Below are 26,766 nucleotides of genomic sequence, written 5' to 3'. Positions count from 1 at the left end.
TTGAAACTGACAATGATCATGATAATAACAGAATGCTTTCATTTCCTTTTCAAAAAATGCAGAAATCACTCCTGGCCCAGCGGTCAGAGGGCTCGTCCCTTCAGTCCCAAATGTTAGCACTTCAACATCTTTCCCCACAACAGCGGAGGTGGCCACCAATGCCACGGCGACTCCGACCACAGCGCAGACTGCCTTCCCCATTGGATCCTCCGACAACAGCACCGCTTTGGCCGACGTCTCCTGGACCCAGTTCAACATCATCATCCTCACTGTCATCATCATCCTGGTAGTTCTGTTGATGGGCTTTGTGGGTGCCGTTTACACGTATCGCGAGTATCAGAACAGGAAGCTGAACGCCCCGTTCTGGACCATCGAGCTCAAGGAGGACAACATCAGCTTCAGCAGCTATCACGACAGCATCCCCAACGCCGACGTCTCTGGATTGTTGGAGGATGACGGGAACGAGGTGGCTCCCAACGGACAGTTGACGTTGGCGACCCCCATGCACAACTACAAAGCTTAGCCGAGGGTTTCAGTGAAGAGACCTCTTTGAGCAAAGCGACAAAAGGCTCCTTGGCAGATGATCATATTTTCTTGAGATGGTCATGGGACCAACTTAGAGGTCAAGACGTTGGCCATAATAAGGAAGGCCTTTCGGGTCAAATCCCAGGCTGCATTGTGTTCATCATTCTCCATCCAAACCCATGGATCGTTACTTGTATTTAGGAAGTAAAACGGAGTTGCTTTGGAGTCTATTTTTCTACGAAATGATGGAGTCATACCAAGGAGTCATCTCATAGCGAATCAAAAACTGCGTCATTTTTGTAAGATCCTGTCTTTGACAAACTTGTAGGAAATGGACCTTTGTGGGTTTTTTTTAATTGAAAGAAGGAACCCCAAGCTTTGTTCCTTGCCTTGAAAGAGTTTTGCTATTTAAAAATTAATGAAAAATATATGTTTTCCAGAACGGCTAGGACTAACTGAGGAAAAGCAATCAAAGTTTTGCCTTTGACTCTGAGAAAAGAACTCAAACTTCTTTCCCCTGAGAAATAAGCTGTCGACAACTCAGCCCTCGACGTTTTCTGACAACTTTGTTCTATTTAAAATGCAGGAATCCATTTATTTTCGTAGCTTTACTGAACGTGGATTCTCCCAAAGGATGCGAAGGAGATGTGGCAGGCTCATCTCTCAAGAGTCTCCCATTCATGGTGGAAACGGCATGTCTTCAGAATGTAACAGAGATTCCTCGGCACTGTATTTGTAACTATTTGTACAAAAGTATCGCAGGCCATATTTTATCTGTACAGTGGTTCATGGCGTTGTTTAAAAACAAAACGAAACAAAAATGAAACCGAGAAGGAGAGCGAGTATTGTATTAAAGCCCTGTAAATTGAGATGGCAATACCGTTGGAGCTGGGTCTCCGGCAAAGGTCAGTTGCTAACGTCCCCCTCCTCTTCTGATAATAGGAGTGCATTTGTGTCTTAACTTGAGCGTTTCTCTTGCTTGCTTTGTTTGAATCTTCACAGATTTCCCCCTCTTTCCCTCCACCAAACCTCAAAGGCACCATTCATCCCAGGTCGAGCGGATTTCTCGGTGAGGCTCAGATTGGGTTCACAAAAGTGTAGGAACACTTCTCTCAACTCCAAGAAAGCCTAGAGAACCCATCAGGAACCTTGAATGATCTCTCTCTCCCCCACTGTAGTTATTTAAACCTTTCTGTGCTGCTTAACCTGTTGAATTCCTATTGCTTTTGCCTCTCACGACCCCCATCTCTGATGTCCTCAGTTGTTGTTGCTGCCTCCAGGTGTGTCTGTGGCAAAGCTTTGCTGGCAAGACTTGTCCAGAATGTGAGCCATTGCCTTCCTCTGAAGCTTTTTTGTCATGTCAGGAGCGACTTGAGAAACTGCAAGTCGCTTCTGGTGTGAGAGAATTGGCCGTCTGTAAGGACGTTGCCCAGGGGACATTGCCCGGTTGTTTTGATGTTTTATCACCCTTGTGGGAGGCTTCTCTCGTGTCCCCGCAGGAGGAGCTGGAGCTGATAGAGAGGGAGCTCATCCATACTCTCCCCAGATTCGAACTTGCGACCTGAAGCTGAGAGATTGTGACTCAATCCAAAATGGGTTTCCATGGCTGAGCAGGGATTTGAACTCTGGTCTCCAGAGTTATGGCCCAGTATTGAAACCACTGGCCATTATTGGAAGCTGGGTCTGTTGTTCAGCTCATGAAAAGAGGACCTAAGCATTGCCAGAAGGTCATTCGCCATTCATTATTTAGGGCATCTCTACCGCTATGTTGGTGCTTCCTTTGGAACAACCATGCTTTTGCATTTTCAAAACATTGGATGTTTTTATGTCATCACTAGCATATATACCTGGCATTGCCTGGATGTTGGACAGCTACTGACCCCTACTTCCCTCCCTTCTTTCTCTCTCTCTTTCCCTCCTTTTGTACCTTTTCTCCATCTCCTTTCCCCTTCCTTTCTTCCTTTCCTTTTTTTATTTTTCCCACCTCTCTCCCTCCTCTATTCCTTTCTTTCCCTTCTCTCTCTCTCTCTCTCTTTCTTTCTTTCTTTCCTCCTGACAGTTTGTTAAACAGTCTCTCTCTCTCTCTATATATATATATATAATGTCTTCATTCCCAACCCACAACGTAGCCCAACCCTTCCCTCTAGTAGCCTACATATATATTAGGCTTGTGCACAGATTTCGTTTCCTTCGGTAGCTTTGGTACTTCAGGAGCTCATTATGGTAAGGGCCCTCCCGGTATGAAAACCTGCTCAACACAAAAGTAAGAAGGAACCAATTTTGGCTCCTCCTCCCCTATTCGGCACCAGTTTAATCTTTTTATTTTCCTTTATTTTCAGATTATTTTTTATTTAGTGAGACTGACTGGGAGTTGGGGACATGAAGGATGGTGGCTGGGGTGCGTATGTGTGCATTTGGGGACTTTCACCCTTATAGTTTCTTTTTCTCCTTCCCTTCTCCTTCAGGAAATACTTCTAAAAGATTATTATTAATAGTAATCCCAGCAAACAAAGAGAGAAGCCTACCTCTCCTCTAGAGGAGAAAATAGACATAGCTTTAAGGAAGCAAAACCTGAAGCAGAAAGGAGATTGCAGCCTTGCAGGCAAGAGAGGGGATTTTTAAGGTCGTCCAGGGAGGATAGCTCGACTGAGCTCCAGTTCATCGTTCTTCCTTCCTTGGGTCTCCTTAAAATGCCTTTGAAATTGGCTGGTGCTGGGAGAGAAGAAATCGTGCATGCCTGCCTCTCTTCTAGAATAGAAAGTAGACATAGCTTTAAGGAAGCAAAACCTGATGCAGAAAGGAGATTGCAGCCTTGCAGGCAAGAGAGGGGATTTTTAAGGTAGTCCAGGGAGGATAGCTCGACTGAGCTCCAGGTCATCACTCTTCCTTCCTTGGGTCTCCTTAAAATGCCATGGAAAGCTACTGGTGCTGGGAGAGAAGAAAGCGTGCATGGCTGCCTCTCCTCTAGAGTAGAATAGCTTTAAGAAGCAGTAAATCCAGTCTCCTCTCTACAAACAGAAGGGAAAGGATCCAGAAAGTTAAGAATGGCAACTCTGATGCTTTTTAAAATCCAGGATTTAATGAAGGATATGGAAGGAGAGCCTGTGAGAAGTCCCCCCTCCGCATAATGTGAGTGGAGGAGGATTCTTTCTTAACCCTGTTGCATACACCTAGGCTCCCTTGAAGGGAAGAAAGGAAAGGCTCCCAGGAATGGAATGGGGAGCTTTGTAAGTTCCCCATTGTTGTCAATGGGCTGAAAATATCTGTGTTTTTCGCATGTTGAACCAAAACACTTCCCGTTTTCGGGAGGCACTGAAAAACGGATAAGGGGGGCTTCCGGTATCCGGCAAGCAGAAACAGATAGCAATTCACCCGAAATGCACAAGCCTAATATATATATAAGGTAAAGGTATTCCCCTAACATTAAGTCCAGTCGTGTCCAACTCTGGAGATTGGTATTCATCTCCATTTCTAAGCGGAAGAGCTGCCATTGTCCATAGACACCTCCAAGGTCATGTAGCTAGCATGACTGCATTTCCAGTTGGAGCCCTACCTATTGATCTACTCACATTTGCATGTTTTCAAACTGCTAGGTTGGCAGAAGCTGAGGCTAACAGCAGGAGCTCACGCCACTCCCCGGATGCGAATCTGTGACCTTTAGATCAGGAAGTTCAGCAGCTCAGTGCTTTAACCCACTTTAACCCAGAGAGAGAGAGAAAGAGAGAGAGAGATTGATTGATTGATTATAATAATATACTTGTTATATCCCTCTGTTTCTTTGAGGACTCCCAATATCCAGGCTTTTGGGGGAAGAGCAGAACAGCACAGTTTCAGAGTCGCCTTGCATGCACCTGAATGCAGCAGGCTATCATTAAAAGTTCAGCCTTTTGATACAGGTAGGAATGGCAACCCCAAATCTCACACATGCCTTGTGTGGACTATGATTATTTTGAGTCATGTCCATCCATAACCCATCTGGTTTGGGTGACAGCAAGCGTACTCTGGACAGAGCATCGGAATTGGGCACCAAACAGCAAGGTTAGCTGCTCCAAGGCTTGTTTTCAACAGGGCAGCCATTCTGTCTTATGGATTCCAGAGATTGACGTGCTTTTTCCACCAGACATTCCCAAAGAGAAGCCGCAAAGCGCAGGCAGTGTTTTTGTTTCTATTTTTCCTCAATCTTTAGTGAACTAGCTAGTAAACTGCATGACCATCTCCAAATTGTAGCAAGAGACTGCATGAATTGTTTCGTGAAATAGGCCTTGCATTGGATCCAGCCAAATATCTTTACCAAATAGGGGAGGACTGACTTACTTACTTAGGCGATCCCTTATTGTCCGAGTAGGATTGTCTTCCAAAATTGGTGGGTCCGTAGGTGACTGTGGAGCCCTATTCTTGACCTGCATGTTCTCCAGCAGTGAGGGCATTGGTTTCCAGATGGAGGGTGGCCCCGGTCAGGGTTGGCTCGACACACCTTCCTCTTGGCACATTTCTCTCTTTTGCCCTCCATTCATGCCTCTTCAAATTCTACAGCACTGCTGGTCACAGCTGACATCCAGCTGGAGCACTCAAGGATCAGGGCTTCCCATTTCTCAGTGACTATGCCAGAGTTTTTAAAGCCCATCTTTACATCTCTTTTCCTGCCCATCAATATTTTGTTTTCCATTCTTGAGTTCGGAGTAGAGCAACTGCTTTGGGAGACGGTGGTTGGGCATCCAGACAACGTGGCCGGTCCAGCAGAATTGATGGCGGAGGACCATCGCTAGTGGTTTTTGCTTCTTCCAGCATGCTGATATTTTTCCGCTTGTCTTCCCAAGAGATTTGCAGGATTTTTCGGAGGCAATGCTAATGGAATCGTTCTAGGAGTTGCATGTGATGTCTATAGATAGTCCACATCTCACAGGGTTGGGAGGACAATAGCTTTATAAACAAGCACCTTGTATCCCTACGGATGTCCCGGTCCTCAAACACTCTCTGCTTCATTTGGGAAAATGCTGCACTTGCAGAGCTCAGGCGGTGTTGTATTTCGATGTCAATGTTGACTTTGGTAGAGAGGTGGCTGCCAAGGTAGCAGAAATGGTCAACATTTTCTAATGTTTCACTATTAAGCTGTATTTCTGGCATTGGAGAAGGATTGGCTGGAAGAGCACTTTGGTTTTCTCAATGTTCAACGATAGGCCAAGCTTCTTGTATACTTCCGCCAAGGTGTTTAGAGTGGCTTATAGGTCTTCTTCTGAATGCACACAGACCTTTACCAAATAGGGGAGGAAGACACCATGGCTTGAGCGTCTTGTTCGAATGCATCATTCTAAGCTTTTCATAAAACACTCCCATTTATTTATTCCTTTGACTCACGTAACGGAGATTTGGGCCTACTGATGGAATACCGGTTGCACTCTCACTTCCAAATACAACCCATTGGGTATATTTGATTCCCTTCCTCTTCCCCTGAGCATATGTTGAGCTAACGAAATACAGTTATTTGGGGAGGGAAATGGGAGGGAGCGTGGGAATGGGGAAGGGTTGAAGGACGCGAATGATCGGAATATATGTTGGAATTTATACGGAAGAATGTTATTTAAAATGAATTAAAATTTCAAAAAATTGATATAATTTGTATTTACTCCCATTGGGCTTTTGTATATCTATATTTTAAAGAAGTGATATATGCCGTGAACGAGTCTCTTTCATTCAGCTTTTAAGGTAAAGCTATTTGTTTTGTTTAGGATTCAGTCACAAAGTGCACAAATTAATGTTGTGTTGCCATCTGGATCTGCAATGCCATGTCATGCAGTTTGGAACTGCATTATTTGGTTAGTGTTGACCCATGAAATACATTATATGGTCAGTGTAGACCTACATGGTGCATTATAGGGTGAGTGTCGAACCATATAATGCATTATAGGGTTAGTGTCAACCCATATAATGCACTATAGAGACAGTGTAGACTCATATAGTGCATTATAGAGTCAATGTATGCTCATATAATGCATTATAGGATCAGTGTAGACTCGTATTAAGGCACTATAGGGATATTGTACACTCATATAATCCACTATAGGGATAATGTAGACTCATATAATGCACTATAGGGACAATGTAGATTCATATAGTGCATTACAGAGTCAGTTTATACTCATATAGTGCATTATAGGGGCAGCGAAGATTCATATAATGCATTATAGGTCAGTGTAGACCCATATAATGCACTAAAGGGACAGTGTAGACTCATATAATGTATTATAGGGATAATGTAGACTCATATAGTGCATTGTAGAGTCAGTGTAGACCCATATAATGCACTAAAGGGATAATGTAGATTCATACAGTGCATTATAGAGTCAGTGCATACTCATATAGTGCATTATAGGGCCAGTGTAGACTCATATAGTGTATTACAGAGTTACTGTATATTCATATAATGCATTATAGGACCAGCGTAGATTCATATAATGCATTATAGGCCAGTTTAGGCTCATATTATGCACAATATGGCCAGCGTAGATTCATATAATGCATTATAGGTCAGTGTATGCTCCTATAATACACTATAGGGCCAGCGTAGACTCATATAATGTATTATAGGATCAGTGTAGACTCCTATGATGCACTATAGGGATAATGTAGACTCATATAATGCACTATAGGGATAATGTAGATTCATATAGTGCATTATAGTCAGTATGCATTACAGAGTCAGTGCATACTCATATAGTGCATTATAGGGCCAGTGTAGACTCATATAATGCATTATAGGATCAGTGTAGACCCGTATGATGCACTATATGGATAATGTAGGTTCATATAATGCACTATAGGGACAGTGTAGATTCATATAGTGCATTATAGTCAGTATGCATTACAGAGTCAGTGCATACTCATATAGTACATTATAGGGCCAGCATAGATTTATATAATGCATTATAGGTCAGTGTAGGCTCATATAATGCATTATAGGGACAGCGCAGACCCATACAATGCATTATAGGGACAGCATAGATTCATATAATGCATTATAGGTCACTGTAGGCTCATATAATGCTTGAGAGGGACAGTGTAGACTCATATAATGCATTATAGGATCAGTGTTGACTCATGTAATGCACTATAGGGACAGCGTAGACCCTTACAATGCATTACTGGGTCAGTGCCAATGCATATAATGTAATTCAACTACACTGAACTGCATCATATGGGTCTACACTGACTATATAATGCAGTTCCAAACTGCATTATATGTCAGTACGGATCCAGCCGTTGTCCTAGAGGGCACCAGGTTAGAGAAAAGGATAGGCAAAAATACATAAAAAGGAGAACCCACAGAAACTGCAATGGAAAAGGCTGGTGTTGGGAAGGGGATCCAAGGAAAGCTCCAATTTTGCCAGCAGCCAGACAGCATCTGCTTGTATCTGCAATGCACTAATCCTAATCCTAAAAGCATTCCTTCCCAGCTCTCGACTCGTTCCACCCGACCCACAGATGCTGGCCTTTCGTGGCTGAACCTGCCTTCCAAACAGACAAACAATGCCCAGACGCTGAACTTTTGCTGTCGTCGGCTGCAATTTCCCGGTTTAAGAGGGGCTTAATAATCGCCTGAAATGGACAACTCATTAAGATAAGACTCAACAAAAAGAGCCAATCCGATTAGCGTCGCTGGGCAAATTTGTTAACTGCTTCAAAATGATACCATCACCGTCCCCTCTTTCAGGTCTCGGCAGTACGACATAATCATACATAAATATTCATCTCAGTTAACTGGAACACTCAAGCAACTGGCTAAAAAATTGAAGAAAAATTGATATATATATATATATATATAGAGAGAGAGAGAGAGAGAGAGAGAGGAAGCTAAAAATCAAGGTATGTATGTATGTTGGTTTGTCCCACAATGGCTCCTTCATGGATTAGTGGATCTGGACCAAATCTGGCCCACAGACCCTTTGATGCTGAAAATTGGCGGTTTTTCAAAGCACCGCGGATCCCGAGGGATGCCTGGCAAGCTTCACTATCCAAGGATGTTTTGAGTCAGGAATCGGGAAGCTCAACAGGTTGAAGGCAAATGACAGAGACTTTATTCTGTCAATCTGCACAAAGGGGACAAGTGTAAAAGGATGATAACCATAAACAGGCATTTTTATACATGAAGATTCTCATGAATCAACATTGCTATGTTTTGAAACTCCCTCCCTTTCCCCTGATTGGTTGTCGCTGAGAAGCCAGCTGGCGTTCTCCAGGCCTCTGATTGGTCAGGAGGCAGGTCCTAGCCGGTGCACACCCTGATTGGAGGAAGCAGTGGTGACGTAGGCGGGGATCTCCTCCCAGCTGGCTTCCAATAGGCCGGTGGAGGTAGTCTTGGGGGAGATGTCTCCAGAGGCTATGCCAGCATTTCTCAACCTGGGGGTCGGGACCCCTGAAGGGATCACAAGAGGGCTATTAATGGGGTCTCCGAAGACCATAAGAAAACACAGTATTTTCTGTTGGTCATGGCGATTCTGTGTGGGAAGTTTGGCTCAATTCTATCGGTGGGGTTCAGAATGTTCTTTGATTTTAGGTGAGCTATAAATCCCAGCAACTACAACTTCCAAATGTCAAGGTCTATTTCCCCCAAACTCCACCACTGTTAACATTTAGGCATATTGAGTATTGGTGCCATGTTTGGTCCAGATCCATCACTGATTGCTGGGATTTATGGTTCACCTACAATCAAAGAGCCTTCTGAACTCCACCAGCGATAGAATTGGGCTAAACTTCCCACACAGAACTGCCATGATCAACAGAAAGTACTCTTGTTTTCTAATGTTCTTTGGCAACCCCTTTGATACCCCCGGCAACCCCCACAGGGGTCCCAACCCCCAGGTTGAGAAACATTGGTTTAGGGACTTATAAGCTAAAGCCAGCACTTTGGAAGGGTAAGGTGTATGAAGAAAAGAATGGAAGAAAGAAATAGAGAAGGAACGAAGGGAAAGATGTATGAAGGAAAGGATGGAAGAAGGAAGGAAGAAAGGAAGGAAGGAAGGAAGGGGAAGGTCTATGAAGGAAAGGATGGAAGAAGGAAGGAAGGAAGGAAGGAAGGAAGGAAGGAAGGGGATGGTGTATGAAGGAAAGAATGGAAGAAGGAAATAGAAAAGGAAGGAAGGAAGCAAGGAAGGAAGGAAGGAAGGAGAAAGTTATGAAGGAAAGAATGGAAGAAGGAAATAGAAAAGGAAGGAAGGAAGCAAGGAAGGAAGGAAGGAAGGAGAAAGTTATGAAGGAAAGAATGGAAGAAGGAAATAGAAAAGGAAGGAAGGAAGGAAGGGGATGGTGTATGAAGGAAAGAATGGAAGAAGGAAATAGAAAAGGAAGGAAGGAAGCAAGGAAGGAAGGAAGGAAGGAGAAAGTTATGAAGGAAAGAATGGAAGAAGGAAATAGAAAAGGAAGGAAGCAAGGAAGGAAGGAAGGAAGGAAGGAAGGAGAAAGTTATGAAGGAAAGAATGGAAGAAGGAAATAGAAAAGGAAGGAAGGAAGGAAGGGGAAGGTGTATGAAGGAAAGAATGGAAGAAGGAAATAGAAAAGGAAGGAAGGAAGGAAGGAAGGAAGGAGAAAGTTATGAAGGAAAGAATGGAAGAAGGAAATAGAAAAGGAAGGAAGGAAGGAAGGGGATGGTGTATGAAGGAAAGAATGGAAGAAGGAAATAGAAAAGGAAGGAAGGAAGCAAGGAAGGAAGGAAGGAAGGAGAAAGTTATGAAGGAAAGAATGGAAGAAGGAAATAGAAAAGGAAGGAAGGAAGCAAGGAAGGAAGGAAGGAAGGAAGGAGAAAGTTATGAAGGAAAGAATGGAAGAAGGAAATAGAAAAGGAAGGAAGGAAGGAAGGGGAAGGTGTATGAAGGAAAGAATGGAAGAAGGAAATAGAAAAGGAAGGAAGGAAGGAAGGGGAAGGTGTATGAAGGAAAGAATGGAAGAAGGAAATAGAAAAGGAAGGAAGGAAGGAGAAAGTTATGAAGGAAAGAATGGAAGAAGGAAATAGAAAAGGAAGGAAGGAAGGAAGGGGATGGTGTATGAAGGAAAGAATGGAAGAAGGAAATAGAAAAGGAAGGAAGGAAGCAAGGAAGCAAGGAAGGAAGGAGAAAGTTATGAAGGAAAGAATGGAAGAAGGAAATAGAAAAGGAAGGAAGGAAGCAAGGAAGGAAGGAAGGAAGGAAGGAGAAAGTTATGAAGGAAAGAATGGAAGAAGGAAATAGAAAAGGAAGGAAGGAAGGAAGGGGAAGGTGTATGAAGGAAAGAATGGAAGAAGGAAATAGAAAAGGAAGGAAGGGGAAGGTGTATGAAGGAAAGAATGGAAGAAGGAAATAGAAAAGGAAGGAAGGAAGGAGAAAGTTATGAAGGAAAGAATGGAAGAAGGAAATAGAAAAGGAAGGAAGGAAGGAAGGGGATGGTGTATGAAGGAAAGAATGGAAGAAGGAAATAGAAAAGGAAGGAAGGAAGCAAGGAAGGAAGGAAGGAAGGAGAAAGTTATGAAGGAAAGAATGGAAGAAGGAAATAGAAAAGGAAGGAAGGAAGCAAGGAAGGAAGGAAGGAAGGAAGGAAGGAGAAAGTTATGAAGGAAAGAATGGAAGAAGGAAATAGAAAAGGAAGGAAGGAAGGAAGGGGAAGGTGTATGCAGGAAAGGATGAAAGAAGGAAATAGAAAAGGAAGGAAGGAAGGGGAAGGTGTATGAAGGAAAGGATGGAAGAAGGAAATAGAAAAGGAAGGAAGGAAGGAAGGGGAAGGTTATGAAGGAAAGAATGGAAGAAGGAAGGAAGGGGAAGGTGTATGAAGGAAAGAATGGAAGAAGGAAATAGAAAAGGAAGGATGGAAGAAAAGGAAGGAAGGGGAAGGCGTATGAAGGAAAGAATGGCTCTTTTCACATTCAGCTGGCTGTGAAGGGGCGGTCCTTAGCCCTTTCCTATCGCTCACTGCGCAGGCGCTTCCAACATCCGGGCCTCCCCTCCCCTGGCATCCCTGAGTCCCTCAACAAAGATGGCGCGCGAAGCACCCTCAAAGAACAATTCCCCCAGGAAAGAAAGAGCTCGCCCTACCCTTGAGTGCAGTTGCCCTTTCAAGGGCGGCTGCGTCGGCTTCAAGATGGCCGACGGGCTTTTCCAAAATGGCGCTCAGCTCCACAGCGGATTATAGAGAGCTGATTGCCTAAAACTCTATTATTACTATTAATTATTTAGACTGGATGGCCATCTGTCAGGGACCCTTTTGTACTTTTCCTGGTTGGACAGGGTGGTCTCTATGTTTCAGTGAGTCTATGATTCTCGAGCCCCTCCTCCTTCCCCGCCCACTTTTGCCACATCGATTCCCTCAACAAAGATGGCGCCCGAGGCGTTTCTGGAGAGGGAAGAGGGCACGCGGCCTAAGGCGGTCTGCGGCTGCCCTTCTGAGGGCGGCTTCGTTGGCTTCGGGAAGATGGCGTCGGGCTGAGTGGCGGTTTGAATTCCGAGCCCGCCGCCAAAGTCGGGAGCAGAGCAGCCCGGGCCACCGGCGGAGGAGCCGCAGCCGCCCGCTCTCGTCCCCTCTCTCTCTCCCTCCGCCATGGACTCCCTCCCGGCGGAGGACCCCACCTTGCCCTTGGGCTTCAACGGCAGGTGAGGACGAGGGCGGGTTTGGCCCTCAAAAGGCGCTAGGCCGCGAAAAAGGGGGGGGGGGAGGGGGGAATTAACTCCTTCGGGCCCAAGACTGAATTCCAGTCGGAGGACAAAGAAGCAGGCGTGAGAGAAGAGAAGTCTTTCCAAGGGAAGGGAAATGGGTTCAGTAGAGCCTCCAGGCATAGGCGCAGTCTACCTGAGAGTAACATAGTATTATACAATAGAGCGTCCAGACACAGGCACAGTCTACCTGAGACTTGGATTGGTTTGCTTTTAGTATATAATGTAATAGAATATGAAACTAATAATACAATATAATAATAGATAACAATAATAATATTGCAATATAATAATACAATACTACTGGTACTTACTTAGGCTATCCTTTGTTGGCCGAGTATTCTTGTGGATCCGCAGGTGCCTGTGGAGCCCTATTCTTATTTCTTATTTATTTATTTACTTACTTTGCTTGTATACCGCAGTTTCTCAGCCCGTAGGCGACTCAACGCGGTTCACAACAAGAGCAAAAAAGTCAATCGTACAACATACAATATTTAAAACCCTTAACAGCCTAGTATACAAATAATGACACATCAATAACAACACATTAGCATCTCGTAACTAAAATCGTGATCCAATTCGTCATCCATAAATCCGTTCCTATATTCATCGTTCAATTGCACTATTTATCTGAACGCCTGTTCAAACAGCCAGGTTTTTAGTTTTCTTCAAAACACGATTAACGAAGGGGCTGATCTAATGTCCATGGGAAGGGCGTTCCACAGCCGAGGGGCCACCAAAGAAGGCCCTGTCCCTCGTCCCCGCCAGCCATGCTTGCGATGCAGGCGGGATTGAGAGCAGGACCTCCGCAGAAGATCTTAAAGTCCTGGTGGGTTCATAGGCAGAGATACGTTCGGATAGGTAGCTTGGGCCAGAACCGTTTAGGGCTTTATAGGCCAACGCCAGCACTTTGAATTAAGCCCGGTAGCAAATCGGCAGCCAGTGGAGCTGGTGCAGCAAGGGAGTTGTATTCTTGACCTGCATCTTCTCCCACAGTGAGGGCATTGGTTTCCAGGTGGACGGTGGTCCCGGTCCTCGGGGTTGGCTTGACGCACCTTCCTCTTGGCATGTTTCTTTCTTTTGTCCTCCATTTGTGCCTCTTCAAATTCTGCAGCACTGCTGGTCACAGCTGACCTCCAGCTGGAGACTTGTCCACAGCTGTGTAGACTTGTCCATAGCTTACTCATTGTCCGAGTAGGATTGTCTTCCAAGATCAGTGTCCTGGCGGTGGGTCCGTAGGTGACTGTGGAGCCCTATTCTTAATCTGCATGTTCTCCCGCAGTGAGAACATTGGCTTCCAGGTGGAAGACGGTCCCGGTTGGGGTTGGCTTGACGCGCCTTCCTCTTGGAACATTTCTCCCTTTCTCCCTCCATTCGTGCCTCTTCAAATTCTGCAGCACTGCTGGTCACAGCTGACCTCAAGCTGGAGACTTGTCCACAGCTGTGTAGACTTGTCCATAGCTTACTTACCTACTTAGATGAGCCCTCATTGTCCGAGTAGGATTGTCTTCCAAGATCAGTGTACTGGCGGTGGGCCCGTAGGTGACTGTGGAGCCTTATTCTTAATCTGCATGTTCTCCTGCAGTGAGAACATTGGCTTCCAGATGGAAGACAGTCCTGGTTGGTGTTGGCTTGATGAGCCTTCCTCTTGGCACATTTCTCTTTTTCGCCCTCCATTCGTGCCTCTTCAAATTCTACAGGACTGCTAGTCACAGCTGACCTCCAGCTGGAGCGCTCAAGGGCCAGGGCTTCCCAGTTCTCAGTGTCTATGCCAGAGTTTTTAAGGTGGCTTTGAACCCATCTTTAAATCTCTTTTCCTGCCCACCAACATTCCGTTTTCAGTTCTTGAGTTCAGAGTAGAGCAACTGCTTTGGGAAACGGTGATCAGGCATCCGGACAACGTGGCCGGTCCAGCGGAGTTGATGGCGGAGGACCATCGCTTCAGTGCTGGTGGTCTTTGCTTCTTCCAGCACGCTGACATTTGTCCGCTTCTCTTCCCAAGAGATTTGCAGGATTTTTCGGAGTCAGCGCTGATGGAATCATTCTAGGACTTGCATGTGACGTCTGTAGACAGTGCATGTTTCGCAGACATATAGCAGGGTTGGGAGGACAATAGCTTTATAAACAAGCACCTTGGTATCCCTACGGGTGTCCTGGTCCTCAAACACTCTCTGCTTCATTCAGAAAAATGTTGCACTCGCAGAGCTCAGGCGGTGTATTTCGGTGTCGATGTTGACTTTTGTGGTGAGGTGGCTGCCAAGGGTGCGAAAATGGTCAACATTTTCTAATGTTACACCATTAAGCTGTATTTCTGGCATTGGAGAGGGGATGGCTGGTGACTGCTGGAAGAGCACTTTGGTTTATCAATGTTTAATGACAGGCCAAGCTTCTCGTAAGCTTCTGCGAAGATGTGTAGAGTAGCTTGTAGGTCTTCTTCTGAATGCGCACAGACGTCGTTGTCATTAGCGTACTGGAGTTCTATAACGGATGTTGTTGTAATCTTGGTTTTGGCTTTCAGTCTGCTGAGGTTAAATAGCTTGCCATCTGGAACACGGCCAGACAGCCCGGAAAACTCACAGCAACCCATTGATGCCAGCCATGAAACCTTTGACAACACAGTGTTACTCCTGTTTCATTGTGCTGTTCTTACTTTGAAAATAGTGGCCATCCTCCAGAATCGTCATTTTTGTGGTTGCACAAACTATTGTTGACTTGGCTGAGACTCGATGATGAGATAGTCTTTGAAAAACTAGAGGAAAATGTCCTGCAGGAGACGTCCCTCCTGCAAAGTTTTTGCAGTTTAATACACTTTCCCCATGTTTTTTTAAATGATAGAACCAATTAAGAAATGACATTTATAACCCAGGAACAAAAATCACGTTCCATAGTATTATGTGTCCTTTCTTCTTTCTTCCCAGTGTCAACTTTTCCCAACTTCCAGATGTCTCTGGAGACGAGATTCGCATTCATCTGGGAAGTGGAGGAGGAGGAGGTAAAGCTGCACGTCCGTTCTTAAGCTATTGGTCTATTAAAAAAGAAAATGTGAAGCATAATACAATATACAGGCAAGTAAAAAGTGGGTGCTACAAATAATATATGAAAGCTGACTGTCACAGCCTGGGGATCACAACCATACACAATGAAGACATCTGTCCTCTGATGATGACCTGGGAAGGAATCCCACTGGAGCATTGCAGCACACCCAAATACCTGGGAGCTACCCTGCACCGTGCTCTGACTTACAAGAAGCACTGCTTGAATATCAAGCAAAAAGGTCTGTGCTAGAAATAATATACCAAAGCAGACTGGCACAACCTGGGGATCACAACCAGACACAGTGAAGACATCTGCTCTTGCGCTATGCTACTCTGTTTCAGAATACGCGTGCCCAGTGTGGAATACATCTCACCACATTAAAACAGTGGATGTGGCTCTTAATGAGATATACCAGATTATCACAGGATGGCTACACCCAACTCCACTGGAGAAATTACACTATTTAGCCGGTATTGGGAAGTAGCAGCCAATAATGAAAGGACCAAGGCAGTGACATCTCCAGCCCATCCTCTGTTCAGGTATCAGCCAGCAAGCCAACTCCTTAAATCAAGAAATGGCACCCTAAGGTTTACAGAGATACTTTCAGGAACACCTCAGCAAGCAAGAGTCCAAAAGTGGCAGGCGAAAACCCAAATCCTCAATCAGTGCCTAAAACCAGATGAGAAACTCCCTACTGCGCACACAGAAGTCTGGGCAACCTGGAAAGCGCAGAATAGACTGCTCTGGCACCACGAAATGCAGAGCTTACCTTAAGGAATGGGGCCACAAAGTGGAGTCCACGACATGTGAGTGACGAGAAGAGCAAACCACAGACCACCTGTTACAATGTAGCCTGAGCCCTGCCATGTCCACAATGGAGGATCTTCTCACAGTGACACCAGAGGCACTCCAAGTGGCCAGCTTCTGGTCAAAGGAAATTTAGTATAATAAAAATACTAAGTTTTTAATTTTGTGGTTGTTTTAATACAATTTGGTTGTGACACAATAAATAAATAAACACTCTCTTTCCATTGCCTTCTCCTTTGCGTAGGGTTGCCAGATGTGGCGGAAGACACCGTGTCACCCACCAGAGCGCGGTCAATGAAGGACTTTGAAAATGTAAGTGTCCGAGTCATGACCTCGTGACTAGGAATGCAAGTGGGTCATACTGTTGTTGATTGACGTTGGCCCTTCCTGGTTCGTGACACAACAAAAAAGCAGTGGGGAAAAGAAGGCTATAGACAAGAAATGGAAACAACTACGTAATTACGACACCCTCCTTTTCCTAGGATTGTGCATCTCATTCCTATTATTCTCTCTAATCACCTGGGCAAATTTAAATATTTGTATCTATAATAATAATAGAGTAAAATAATAAATGTAATAATAATAAATAGAGTAAAATAACAGATGTATTCATAATAGAGCAAAATAACATAAAAGTAATAATAGTAACAGAGTGAAATAATACATGTAATAATAAAATTAAATAGAGTAAAATGATAAGCGTAATAATAACAATAATAGAGGAAAATGATAAATGTAATAACAATAATGGGGAAAGCCTGGCTCGAGAGCAGTACATGTGAAAAAGATCTTGGAGTCCTCGTGGACAACAAGTTAAACATGAGCCAACAATGTGATGTAGCAGCAAAAAAAGCCAATGGGATTTTGGAATGCATCAATAGGAGCCTAGTGTCTAGATCTAGGGAAGTCATGCCTTGGTTAGACCACACCTGGAATATTGTGTCCAATTCTGGGCACCACAATTCAAGAGAGATCTTGACAAGCTGGAAAGTGTCCACAGGAGGGCGACTAAAATGATCAAGGGTCTGGAGAACAAGCCCTATGAGGAACAGCTTAAAGAGCTGGGCATATTTAGTCTGAAGAAGAGATGGCTGAGGAGATATGATAGCCATGTATAAATATGTGAGAGGAAGTCACAGGGAGGAGGGAGCAAGCTTGTTTTCTGCTTCCCTGGAGACTAGGACACAATGGAGCAATGGCTTCAAACTACAAGAAAGGAGATTCCATCTGAACATGAGGAAGAACTTCCTTACTGTGAGAGCCATTCAGCAGTGGAACTCTCTGCCCCGGAGTGTGGTGGAGGCTCCTTCTTTGGAAGCTTTTAAACAGAGACTGGATGGCCATCTGTTGGGGGTGCTTTGAATGCAACATTCCTTCTTGACAGAGGGTTGGACTGGATGGCCCATGAGGTCTCTTCAACTCTTATCATTCTATGATTCTATAATAAATAGAGTAAAATAATAAATGTAATAATAACAATAATAAATAGAGAAAAATAAATATAATAGTAATACATAGAGTAAAATAATAAATGTAGTAATAATAACAACAGAGTAAAATAATAAATGTAATAATAATAAGAAATAGAGAAAAATAAATGTAATAGTAATAAATAGAGTAAATTAATAAATGTAATAATAACAATAATAAATAGAGAAAAATAATAGTAATAGTAATATGTAGAGTAAAATAATAAATGTAATAATAATAAATAGAGATAAATAAATGAAATAGTAATAAATAGAGTAAATTAATAAATGTAATAATAATAATAAATAGAGAAAAATAAATGTAATAGTAATACATAGAGTAAAATAATAAATGTAATAATAATAACAGAGTAAAATAATAAATGTAATAATAATAATTACAATAATAATGTTGGAGGAAAGTTCTGAGAGTGCCTTGGACTGCGAGAAGATCCAACCAGTCCATCCTCCAGGAAATAAAGACCGACTGCTCACTGGAGGGAAAGATACTAGAGACAAAGTTGAAGTACTTTGGCCACATCATGAGGAGACAGGAAAGCCTAGAGAAGACAATTATGCTGGGGAAAGTGGAAGGCAAAAGGAAGAGGGGCCGACCAAGGGCAAGATGGATGGATGGCATCCTTGAAGTGACTGGACTGACCTTGAGGGAGCTGGGGGTGGTAACGGCCGACAGGGAGCTCTGGCGTGGGCTGGTCCATGAGGTCACGAAGAGTCGGAGACGACTGAACGAATGAACAACAACAACAATAATAATAAATAGAGAAAAATAAATATAATAGTAATAAATAGAGTAAAATAATACATGTAATAATAATAACAACAGAGTAAAATAATAAATAACCTTGACTCGAGTATAAGCTGAGGGGGGCTTTTTAAGCCTAAAAAAGGGTTGAAATTTGGGTTTATACATGAGTATATACAGTAGTTCAAAACATAAGCAAATACTAGAAGTGTGTCATATTCGGTGACTACTACACAAAGACCTAGGGGTCTGGAACATTAATGTAGTTGTCTGGATTTTTGTTGTTATTATTATTATTATTAATAATAATAATAATAATAATATACTGCTTTTTTCTCTGAAAGAGACTCAAAGTGGCAAACAGTGGTAAAAACAATACAATTTGAAGCCCAAAGACTATAAACATTCAAATAGAATGAAACCTAGTACTCTTTAGAAATGAGTAAGTAATCCCATTGAAAGCATTAAAACCAAGTCACTTTATGGCTCAAGGCGCCTGAAGCAGCTGACCCTACATTAAAACAATACTACTAAACAGAAGATTACCAAAGCATTAAATGCAAACAACTTAAAAGCATTAGAATTAAAGGCGGCCATTGTGTGGCTCCGCATCCAGTTATAAATGGAGGGCCGATCTCCTATCAGACTGAGCCCAGAGGAGGACTTCCTCTGCCATTGTCCTCCATTGTGGGAGACTTAACCTTCCCCCAGGAAGGAGATCAATTACCATCAGCACACAGTAGTGTAAATTTTTAAACAGTGGCATCCATGAAAGATGCGTTCAAATAAAGCAACCACATTGGTTTCCCAACCCTTCCGGCACTTCCCAGCTTTGCTATATGCTTCCTGAACAGAGAAATCTAATACGCTGTTAATAAAACATTGATGCTCTGTAAAACAACAGGGTTCGAGCAGGTATTAAAGTTACACCGGCCTCTCTCACTCCAAGCAGCGTTTCTATACTGATCAGCTTTGTGCTTCACCTAAAGCTGTGTTTCTCAATTTTCCTCTCAATACAATCCCCTTTGGCCGTGCAGTAAGGCACAATCCAAGCACTCCCTACAGATGGCCATCCAGCCACTGCTTCAAAACCTTCAAAGCAAACTAGGATTTCCCTCGATCTGCTAAGTTGAACTGCTAGGTTGGCAGGAGCTGGGCTAACAGTGGGAGCTCACCCCATCCTGTGGATTCAGACGGCTGACCTTCAGGTCAGCTGTTCAACAGCACAATGGTCTAACCCAGTGGTTCTCAACCACGACATGCAAACGTGGTGAAGTCCGTATGTCATGGGATCTTTCTCCTCTCTCGTATTTATTTATTTATGACATTTATATGCTGCCCTTCTCACGCCGAAGGGGACTCAGAGTGGCTTACAAGTTGTATGTAAATACAATATTATTAGCATAACACAATATTAATAACATACATTCCCATATTGTACTGTAATATTATTAGTAATATTACATGTAATCTGAAATATATAATTATTGTATTATATTGTATTATTATTATATTGTATTATATTATAATATTATTAGCAATATTTTATGTGTATACAATATATTATATTATAAGCACAGCACAATATTAGGATTGTATATTACTATATTGTAATACACCACTATACTGTAATATTATTAGTAATATTGCATATAATATAAAAATATAATTCTTGTATTGTAGTATTATTAGTATTATATTGTATTATCTTATATTATCAATATTATATGTGTATGCAATATATTATATTATACGCACAGCACAATATTAGGAGTATATATTACTATATTGTACTACAGCACTATACTGTAATATTATTAGTAGTATTAAATTTAATATGAAAATACAATTCTTATATTGTATTATTATTGGTGTTATATTGTATTATCAATATTATATGTGTATACAATATATTATATATACGCAACACAATATTGAACTACACCAATATACTGTAATAATATACTGTAATAATACTGTAGTAATATTACATGTAATATGAAAATATAATTCATATATTGTATTATTATTAGTGTTATATTGTATTACAATATAATATTACTATCGATATTATCGTAGCAAATCATCGAGCTGCGGAAAGAGAACTTCAACCTTAAGCTGCGCATATATTTCCTGGAGGAACGCATCCAGCAGAAGTTTGATGGCCCCATCGAAGACATCTACCGAATCGTAGGTATTCCGGATCATTGCACCACACGGGCTTTTGAGAATGTGTGTGCACTCCATCCCCCTCGCTGTTGTGCATTTCTTGCTTCTGATTTTGGCTTGGAAGCAACCTCAAGCTGACTAGAGTCTTAGTTTGGGGGGAAGGAGACATTTTAAATATCACAACTCTGACTGGCTGGCCATTCTGGCTGTTTTGAGCCAAAATGTCAGAGATGGAATTGGCGTGGTGATTGAGAAAAGCAACGTTTGAGTTGTCCTGGTATTTTCTATTATCAGAGCGGGAATTGCCTCTTCTATATTTCCTGATGATACCTTTAGGGTTTCTGCTAGAGGCCCCTTTCACATTGACAATGGACACATATCCCCATTTCTCCCCCCAAAGACATGAGTACAAAAGAACACACCCTATAAACACATTCCCTACAAACACCTATCCCCATTTGTCGCTCCCCCCCCCCTCAAGTGACATGACCACAAGGACTACCTTTGTAATTACAACAGCAAGGTATTTGAGGAAGTTTGAGGAGTGGGTGTTGGGGGCTCTGGGAAGGCTTTCTTGTGTGTTTGGATAGATTTGGTGTGCGTTTTGGGTTCTTAAAACCTATTAAATTTTGGAGATGGGGTTGTTGGGCTTCAGGTGTAGCAAGTGGGGTCTTGAGCAGGTATAGGCAAACCCAGGGGACGAATACGGCACATTGGGTTCTTTTCTCAGGCCCTCCTTTCTCTCACCATCCTATTCTTCTCTCCTTCCTCCTTCCTCCCCTTCCTTCCTTCCTTCCCTACGTCCCTCTTTCACCCTTTCTTCCTCCTTCCTTCCTTTACACTTTTTCATCCTTCCTTCCCTCTTTCCACCCTCCTTACCTCTCTCTCTTACCCCTTCCTTTCTTCCCCTTTTGTCTTCCCTTCTTTCCCTCTTCCCTCCCTCCTTTCCTCTTTCTCTTTCTCCTCCCTTCCTTCCCTTTTGTTTTTTCCTTTCTTCCCTCCCTCCCTCCCTTCCTTCCCTTTTTCTTTTTCCCTCCCTTCCTCTTCCCCTCCCTTCCTTCTCTCCTCCTTACTTCCCTCCTTTCCTTCCTTACATCCCTCCTTTCCTCTCTCTCTTACTCCTTCCTTTCTTCCCTTTTGTCTTTCCTTCTTCCCCTCTTTCTCCTTCCATTCCTTTTGTTTTTCCTTCCCTCCCTCCCTCCATTCCCTTCCTCCCTTCCTTCCTTACATCCCTCTTTCTCCCTTCCTCCTTCTTTTCCACCCTTTCATCCTTCATCCTCTCTTTCTTCCCTCCTTACCTCTCTCTCTTACCCCTTCCTTTCTTCCCTTTTTGTCTTTCCTTCTTTCCATCTTTCTCCTTCCTTTCCTTTTGTTTTTGCTTCTTTCCCTCCCTCCATTCCCTTCCTTCTCTCCTTCCTCCTTCCTTCCCTTCCTTCCTTCCCTACGCCCCTCTTTCTCCCTTCTTTTCCACCCTTTCATCCTTCCTTCCCTCTTTCCTCCCTCCTTTCCTCTTCCTCCTTCCTTCCCTTTTGTTTTTCCTTCTTTCCTTCTACCTCTGAGGATGCTTGCCATAGATGCAGGCGAAATGTCAGGAGAAATGCCTCTAGAACATGGCCATATAGCCTGAAAAAACCTACAACAACCCCCTTCCTTCCTCGCTCCCTCCCTTCTCTCCTTTCTCCTTCCTTCCCACCTTTCCTTCCTTACATCCTTCTTTCTCCCTTCTTTCCATCCTTTCATCCTTCCTTCTATCTTTCTTCCCTCCTTACCTCTCTCTCTTATCCCTTTTGTCTTCCCTTCTTTCCCTCTTTCTCCTTCCTTTCCTTTTGTTTTCCTTCCCTCCCTCCCTCCATTCTCTTCCTTCTCTCCATTCCTTCCTTCCCTACATCCGTCTTTCTCCCTTCTTCCTTCTTTTCCACCCTTTCATCCTTCCTTCCCTCTTTCCTCCCTCCTTATCTCTCTCTTTTTCTCCATTCCTCCATTCCCTTCCTTCCGTCTTTCCTTCCTTCCGTCCATCCATCTTTCCTTCCCTCTTTCCCTTCCTTCTCTTCCTCCCTTCTTTCCTCCTGGGGGATGTTTAGCTGAGAGAAGGGAAGCCAGAGAGGGAACACGAGAACCAGTTTCAAGATTTCAGAGGCTGTCCCATTGATGAGGAGAAGGTGGAGGGGAGAAACAGACTTTCTAGAGATCAGGGCACGAGAGAGCAATGGCTTTAAATGGCGGCAGGGAAAGAGATTCAACTGGAAAGATGAAGAAGGCCTTCCTGTAGAGTGGCCTAGGTTGCCTGGGAGTGTGGTGGAGTCTCCTTCTCTGGAGGGTTTTCCGTCGAGGCTCTTTATTGGGAGTGCTTTGATTGTGCCTCCCTTCATGGCAGGGGGTTGGACTGGATGGCCCTTGGGAGTCTCTTCCAGCTCTAGGATTCTATATCAGGAGTAGGCAAGATGTTTGATTGGCCATGGATAACAGAAAATAGATCTGCCCCATTTAGGGTTGCGTACGTTGGCTCCGCTCCTTGCTATGTTGACGAGAGTAGTGACTCCAGTTGGATTCCTTTTCCCTGACTTCTCTTCTTTTCCTCCTTCTTTTGGTTCTGCTTCCGGCATTAATCTCCAGGCACGGCTTCATTATATTCCATCGCTGCGATGGGCTGTAATAAGAGGGTTTGTGTGACCTTTGTGTGATGTGTAGGATTACTTCTTAAATGACGCTGTTTCGGTGCCGAAATAAAACAATTGCATTAGTCGGAGTCCTAATCAAAGAGCTGCCTTCCCACTTAATCTAAATTGCTTGTTCGGTCTGACTCTCTTATCAGTAAAACAAAAGGTTTCTGAAATTACATTATAATCCTCCCACATCAAACTAACTGTGACAGAAAGATGATTCATGTTAATAGAAGCTGTCTGCTTCTCTTACATGCGTTGCTTCTGGTTCTTTGTTCTGCAAGGCCATCCAGAGCTGCGATCCGATGAAAGTGGAAGGCAGTTCTGCCATTCCCCCCCTTTTCGGCAATATATCCAGCTGTGGATTCCCCAAAAGACATACCAGTAATACATAACTTAACCCAAAGATGGGGAACCAGTATCCCTCTAGATAGTTCAGTGTGCACTTTACCCAAGCCTCTTACTTTTCGCCATTCTGGTAGAAGGCTCTGGATGCCAAAAGAGCAGGCAAACTGGGAGAAATAATAAATATAATAATAATAATAAGAAGAAGAAGAAGAAGAAGAAGAAGAAGAAGACGACTGCAAGAAAGCAGATGAAACAATAGATCACATCCTCAGCTGCTGCAAGAAGATCGCACAGACAGACTACAAGCAGAGGCACAACACTGTTGCTCAGATGATTCATTGGAACTTGTGCCACAAATGCCATCTGCCTGCGACAAAGGACTGGTGGGATCACAAGCCGGAAAAAGTTACAGAAAATGAACACTCTGGGACTTTTGAATTCAGACAGACAGAGTTTTGGAGCATAATACTCCTGTTCTCATGATCGTGTTAAAAAACAAAGTATGGATCGTCGATGTCGCAATCCCAGGTGATAGCAGGATTGCAGAGAAAAGCTGACACGATATGAGGATTTAAAGATCGAACTGCAAAGACTCTGGCACAAGGCAGTGAAAGTGGTCCCAGTGGTGATTGGCACACTGGGTGCAGTGCCTCAAGACCTTGGCCTGCACTTAAACACAATCGGCGCTGACAAAATTACCATCTGCCAGCTGCAAAAGGCCACCTTACTGGGATCTGCACGCATTATTCGCCGATACATCACACAGTCCTAGACACTTGGGAAGTGTCCGATGCGTGATCCAATTCAACAGCCAGCAGAGTTTCTGCTGTGGATTCATCTTGTTGTGTTTCATAATAATAATAATAATAATAATAATAATAATAATAATAATAATGTATAATAAATGTAATAATAGCAATAAAAATAGGGTAAAATAACAACTGTAATAATAATAAAGTAAAATAGTAAATGTAATAACAATAATAATAATAAAGTAAAACAAACAATATAATAGTAACAATAATTTGAGTAAAATAATGAATGTAATAATAATAAATCGAGTAAAATAAGAAATGTAATAATAATAGAGAAAAGTGTTATTAAAATAGATATAATAATAATAACAACAATAAAATAGAGTACAATAATCAATGTAATAATAAGAGTAAAATAATGTAATCATAATAAAGTAAAATAATCAATATAATAATAATAAATAGAGTAAAATAATAAATGTAGTAATTACAATAATAGCGTAAAATGATAACTGTAATAATAGTATATTACAATAATCAATGTAATAATAATAAATAGAGTAAAATAATAGATGTAATAATAATAAATAGAGAAAAATAAATGTATTGATAACAAGAGGCGCTCGGCTGCTGCCACTGGTAGGTGTACACGCTTTCTGGGCCTGCACGCCACACATGCACTCTCTTTGGAAAAAGAGTGCGTGTGTGGCGTACAGGCCCAGAAAGCATGCGCGCCTGTAGCTGAGAGGCTCCTCTAGAGTAAGAGATGCTTGGCTGGCAAGCGTGCATGCTTTCTGGGCCTGTACGTCACACACACACTCCCTTTCCAAGGCAAGGAGGCAAGTGTTGGGAGGTGCACGGCTGCAGGAGCGTGCGCTTTCTCTCCCAGACTACACCATGCTAGCCGGCCATGTACTCTGCAAGGCACATTAAGGAGGCTTCCCACTTCCAGATAAGGAAGAGCGACAACCTCCTGGAAGAGGACAGTAGTTGTCAAGGAATGAGGGTTTCCTTTTTTGTATGCTGGGGGATTAATAAAAAAGATTAAACTGTGATGCCGAAAAGCAGGTCTGGAGCTGGGACCCACTTCCAGTTGCTTTCGTGTCGAGCTGATTTTCGTACCAGGAGGGGGCTTCCCGTTCTGTGCTCCCGGCGCACTGAAACCAACAAAGGAAACGAAAGAAACGAATTCTGCACACTACTCTATTATTCACGTTGTTGGACCATTTCTGGCATTGCAACCTCATTTCCCAGTGAACCTTTCATTGCTAGTTTTTAAGGCTCTTTTAATAGCATCCGGGGGTGGGACGGGGGCTTCTCGATATTAAAACAACCATGCAATTGTTATCTGTGTCTTTCATGACACGCCATTAAGAATACAAGGAGCTGGCAGCCAAGATGACTAGCAAACAGTCTGAAGAGACTGGAACAAAGATAATGGAATTGATGCGGGTTGTGATTTATGAACACTAGATTAAGCTTTCAATCTTTCCCACTTTGATTGAGAGGTGTTTTTAAGTACTGTGTAGATCCGATCTTCCTTCACCTCCAAAGCAGTAGGAAAGTCATGTTCCAAGGGACAGATACGATTGAGAGATGGCGGGGTAATAATGGTGACAACCTCCATATGCGGTGGAGATGTCCAATCGTAGAGAAATGGATACATCCCAGATAAATGATCGGCAGTTGGTTGAAGTTGCCTTTGATACGGTGAACCTATTCACTGGGTCTCTTGAGGGGGACTTGAAGTACCAACAACACAAAGCTTCGAGAGTGGGAAAAGAAAAAATATTTTTTTATTTATTTACGACATTTATATGACGCCCTTCTATATATACATATAATATATTATTTACATAGTACAATATCAGTATTATATATATTGCACCCTCTTGTTATTCTGACCCTCCATTGAAGCCTTATACTCACTTACTTAGGTGATCCCTCATTGTCCAAGTAGGATTGTCTTCCATGATCGGTGTCCTGGCGGTGGGTCCGTAGGTGACTGTGGAGCCCTATTCTTGACCTGCATGTTCTCCCGCAATGAGGGCATTGGTTTCCAGGTGGAAGGTGGTCCTGGTCGGGGTTGGCTTGAAGCTCCTTCCTCTTGGCACGTTTCTCTCTTTCGCCCTCCATTCATGCCTCTTCAAATTCCACAGCACTGCTGGTCACAGCTGAACTCCAGCTGGAGTGCTCAAGGGCCAGGGCTTCCCAGTTCTCAGTGTCTATGCCAGAGTTTTTAAGGTTGGCTTTGAGCCCATCTTTAAATCTCTTTTCCTGCCTGCCAACTTTCAGTTTTCTGTTCTTGAGTTTGGAGTAGAGCAACTGCTTTGGGAGACGGTGGTCGGGCATCCGTACAACGTGGCCGGTCCAACGGAGTTGTTGGCGGAGGACCATCGCTTTAATGCTGGTGGTCTTTGCTTCTTCCAGCATGCTGACATTTGTCCACTTGTCTTTCCAAGAGATTTGCAGGATTTTTCGGAGGCAACGCTGATGGAATTGTTCTAGGAGTTATGTGTGACGTCTGTAGATAGTCCATGTCCCACAGGCATATGGCAGGGATGG

At 43.2% G+C, this 26,766-nt stretch overlaps 2 protein-coding genes across 5 annotated transcripts in view; both read left to right on the top strand.

Moving 5' to 3' along the window:
- The window catches only part of MEGF9 (multiple EGF like domains 9), an 80,319-nt gene extending 74,181 nt beyond the window's left edge, over positions 1 to 6,138 (top strand). Inside the window, exon 6 of the mRNA XM_060757313.2 lies at positions 63 to 6,138. Coding sequence (XP_060613296.2) covers positions 63 to 523 — 461 coding nt within the window. The 3' untranslated portion in view covers positions 524 to 6,138. The remainder of the gene's footprint in view (positions 1 to 62) is intronic.
- A 5,729-nt stretch (positions 6,139 to 11,867) lies between these two features.
- CDK5RAP2 (CDK5 regulatory subunit associated protein 2) overlaps positions 11,868 to 26,766 on the top strand; it is a 144,606-nt gene continuing 129,707 nt past the window's right edge. For 3 of the 4 annotated variants that reach the window (XM_067471894.1, XM_067471895.1, XM_060757314.2), the window contains exons 1-4: positions 11,868 to 12,134; positions 15,113 to 15,186; positions 16,282 to 16,349; positions 20,349 to 20,459. In XM_067471894.1, the coding sequence (XP_067327995.1) occupies positions 12,082 to 12,134; positions 15,113 to 15,186; positions 16,282 to 16,349; positions 20,349 to 20,459 (306 nt within the window). In that variant the 5' untranslated portion in view covers positions 11,868 to 12,081. The remainder of the gene's footprint in view (positions 12,135 to 15,112; positions 15,187 to 16,281; positions 16,350 to 20,348; positions 20,460 to 26,766) is intronic. The other variant, XM_067471893.1, reaches the window with a different exon arrangement.

Source organism: Anolis sagrei, chromosome 11 (assembly GCF_037176765.1).
Source record: "Anolis sagrei isolate rAnoSag1 chromosome 11, rAnoSag1.mat, whole genome shotgun sequence".
NCBI lineage: Eukaryota > Metazoa > Chordata > Lepidosauria > Squamata > Dactyloidae > Anolis > Anolis sagrei.
This window is presented reverse-complemented; position numbering and strand designations above follow the sequence as displayed.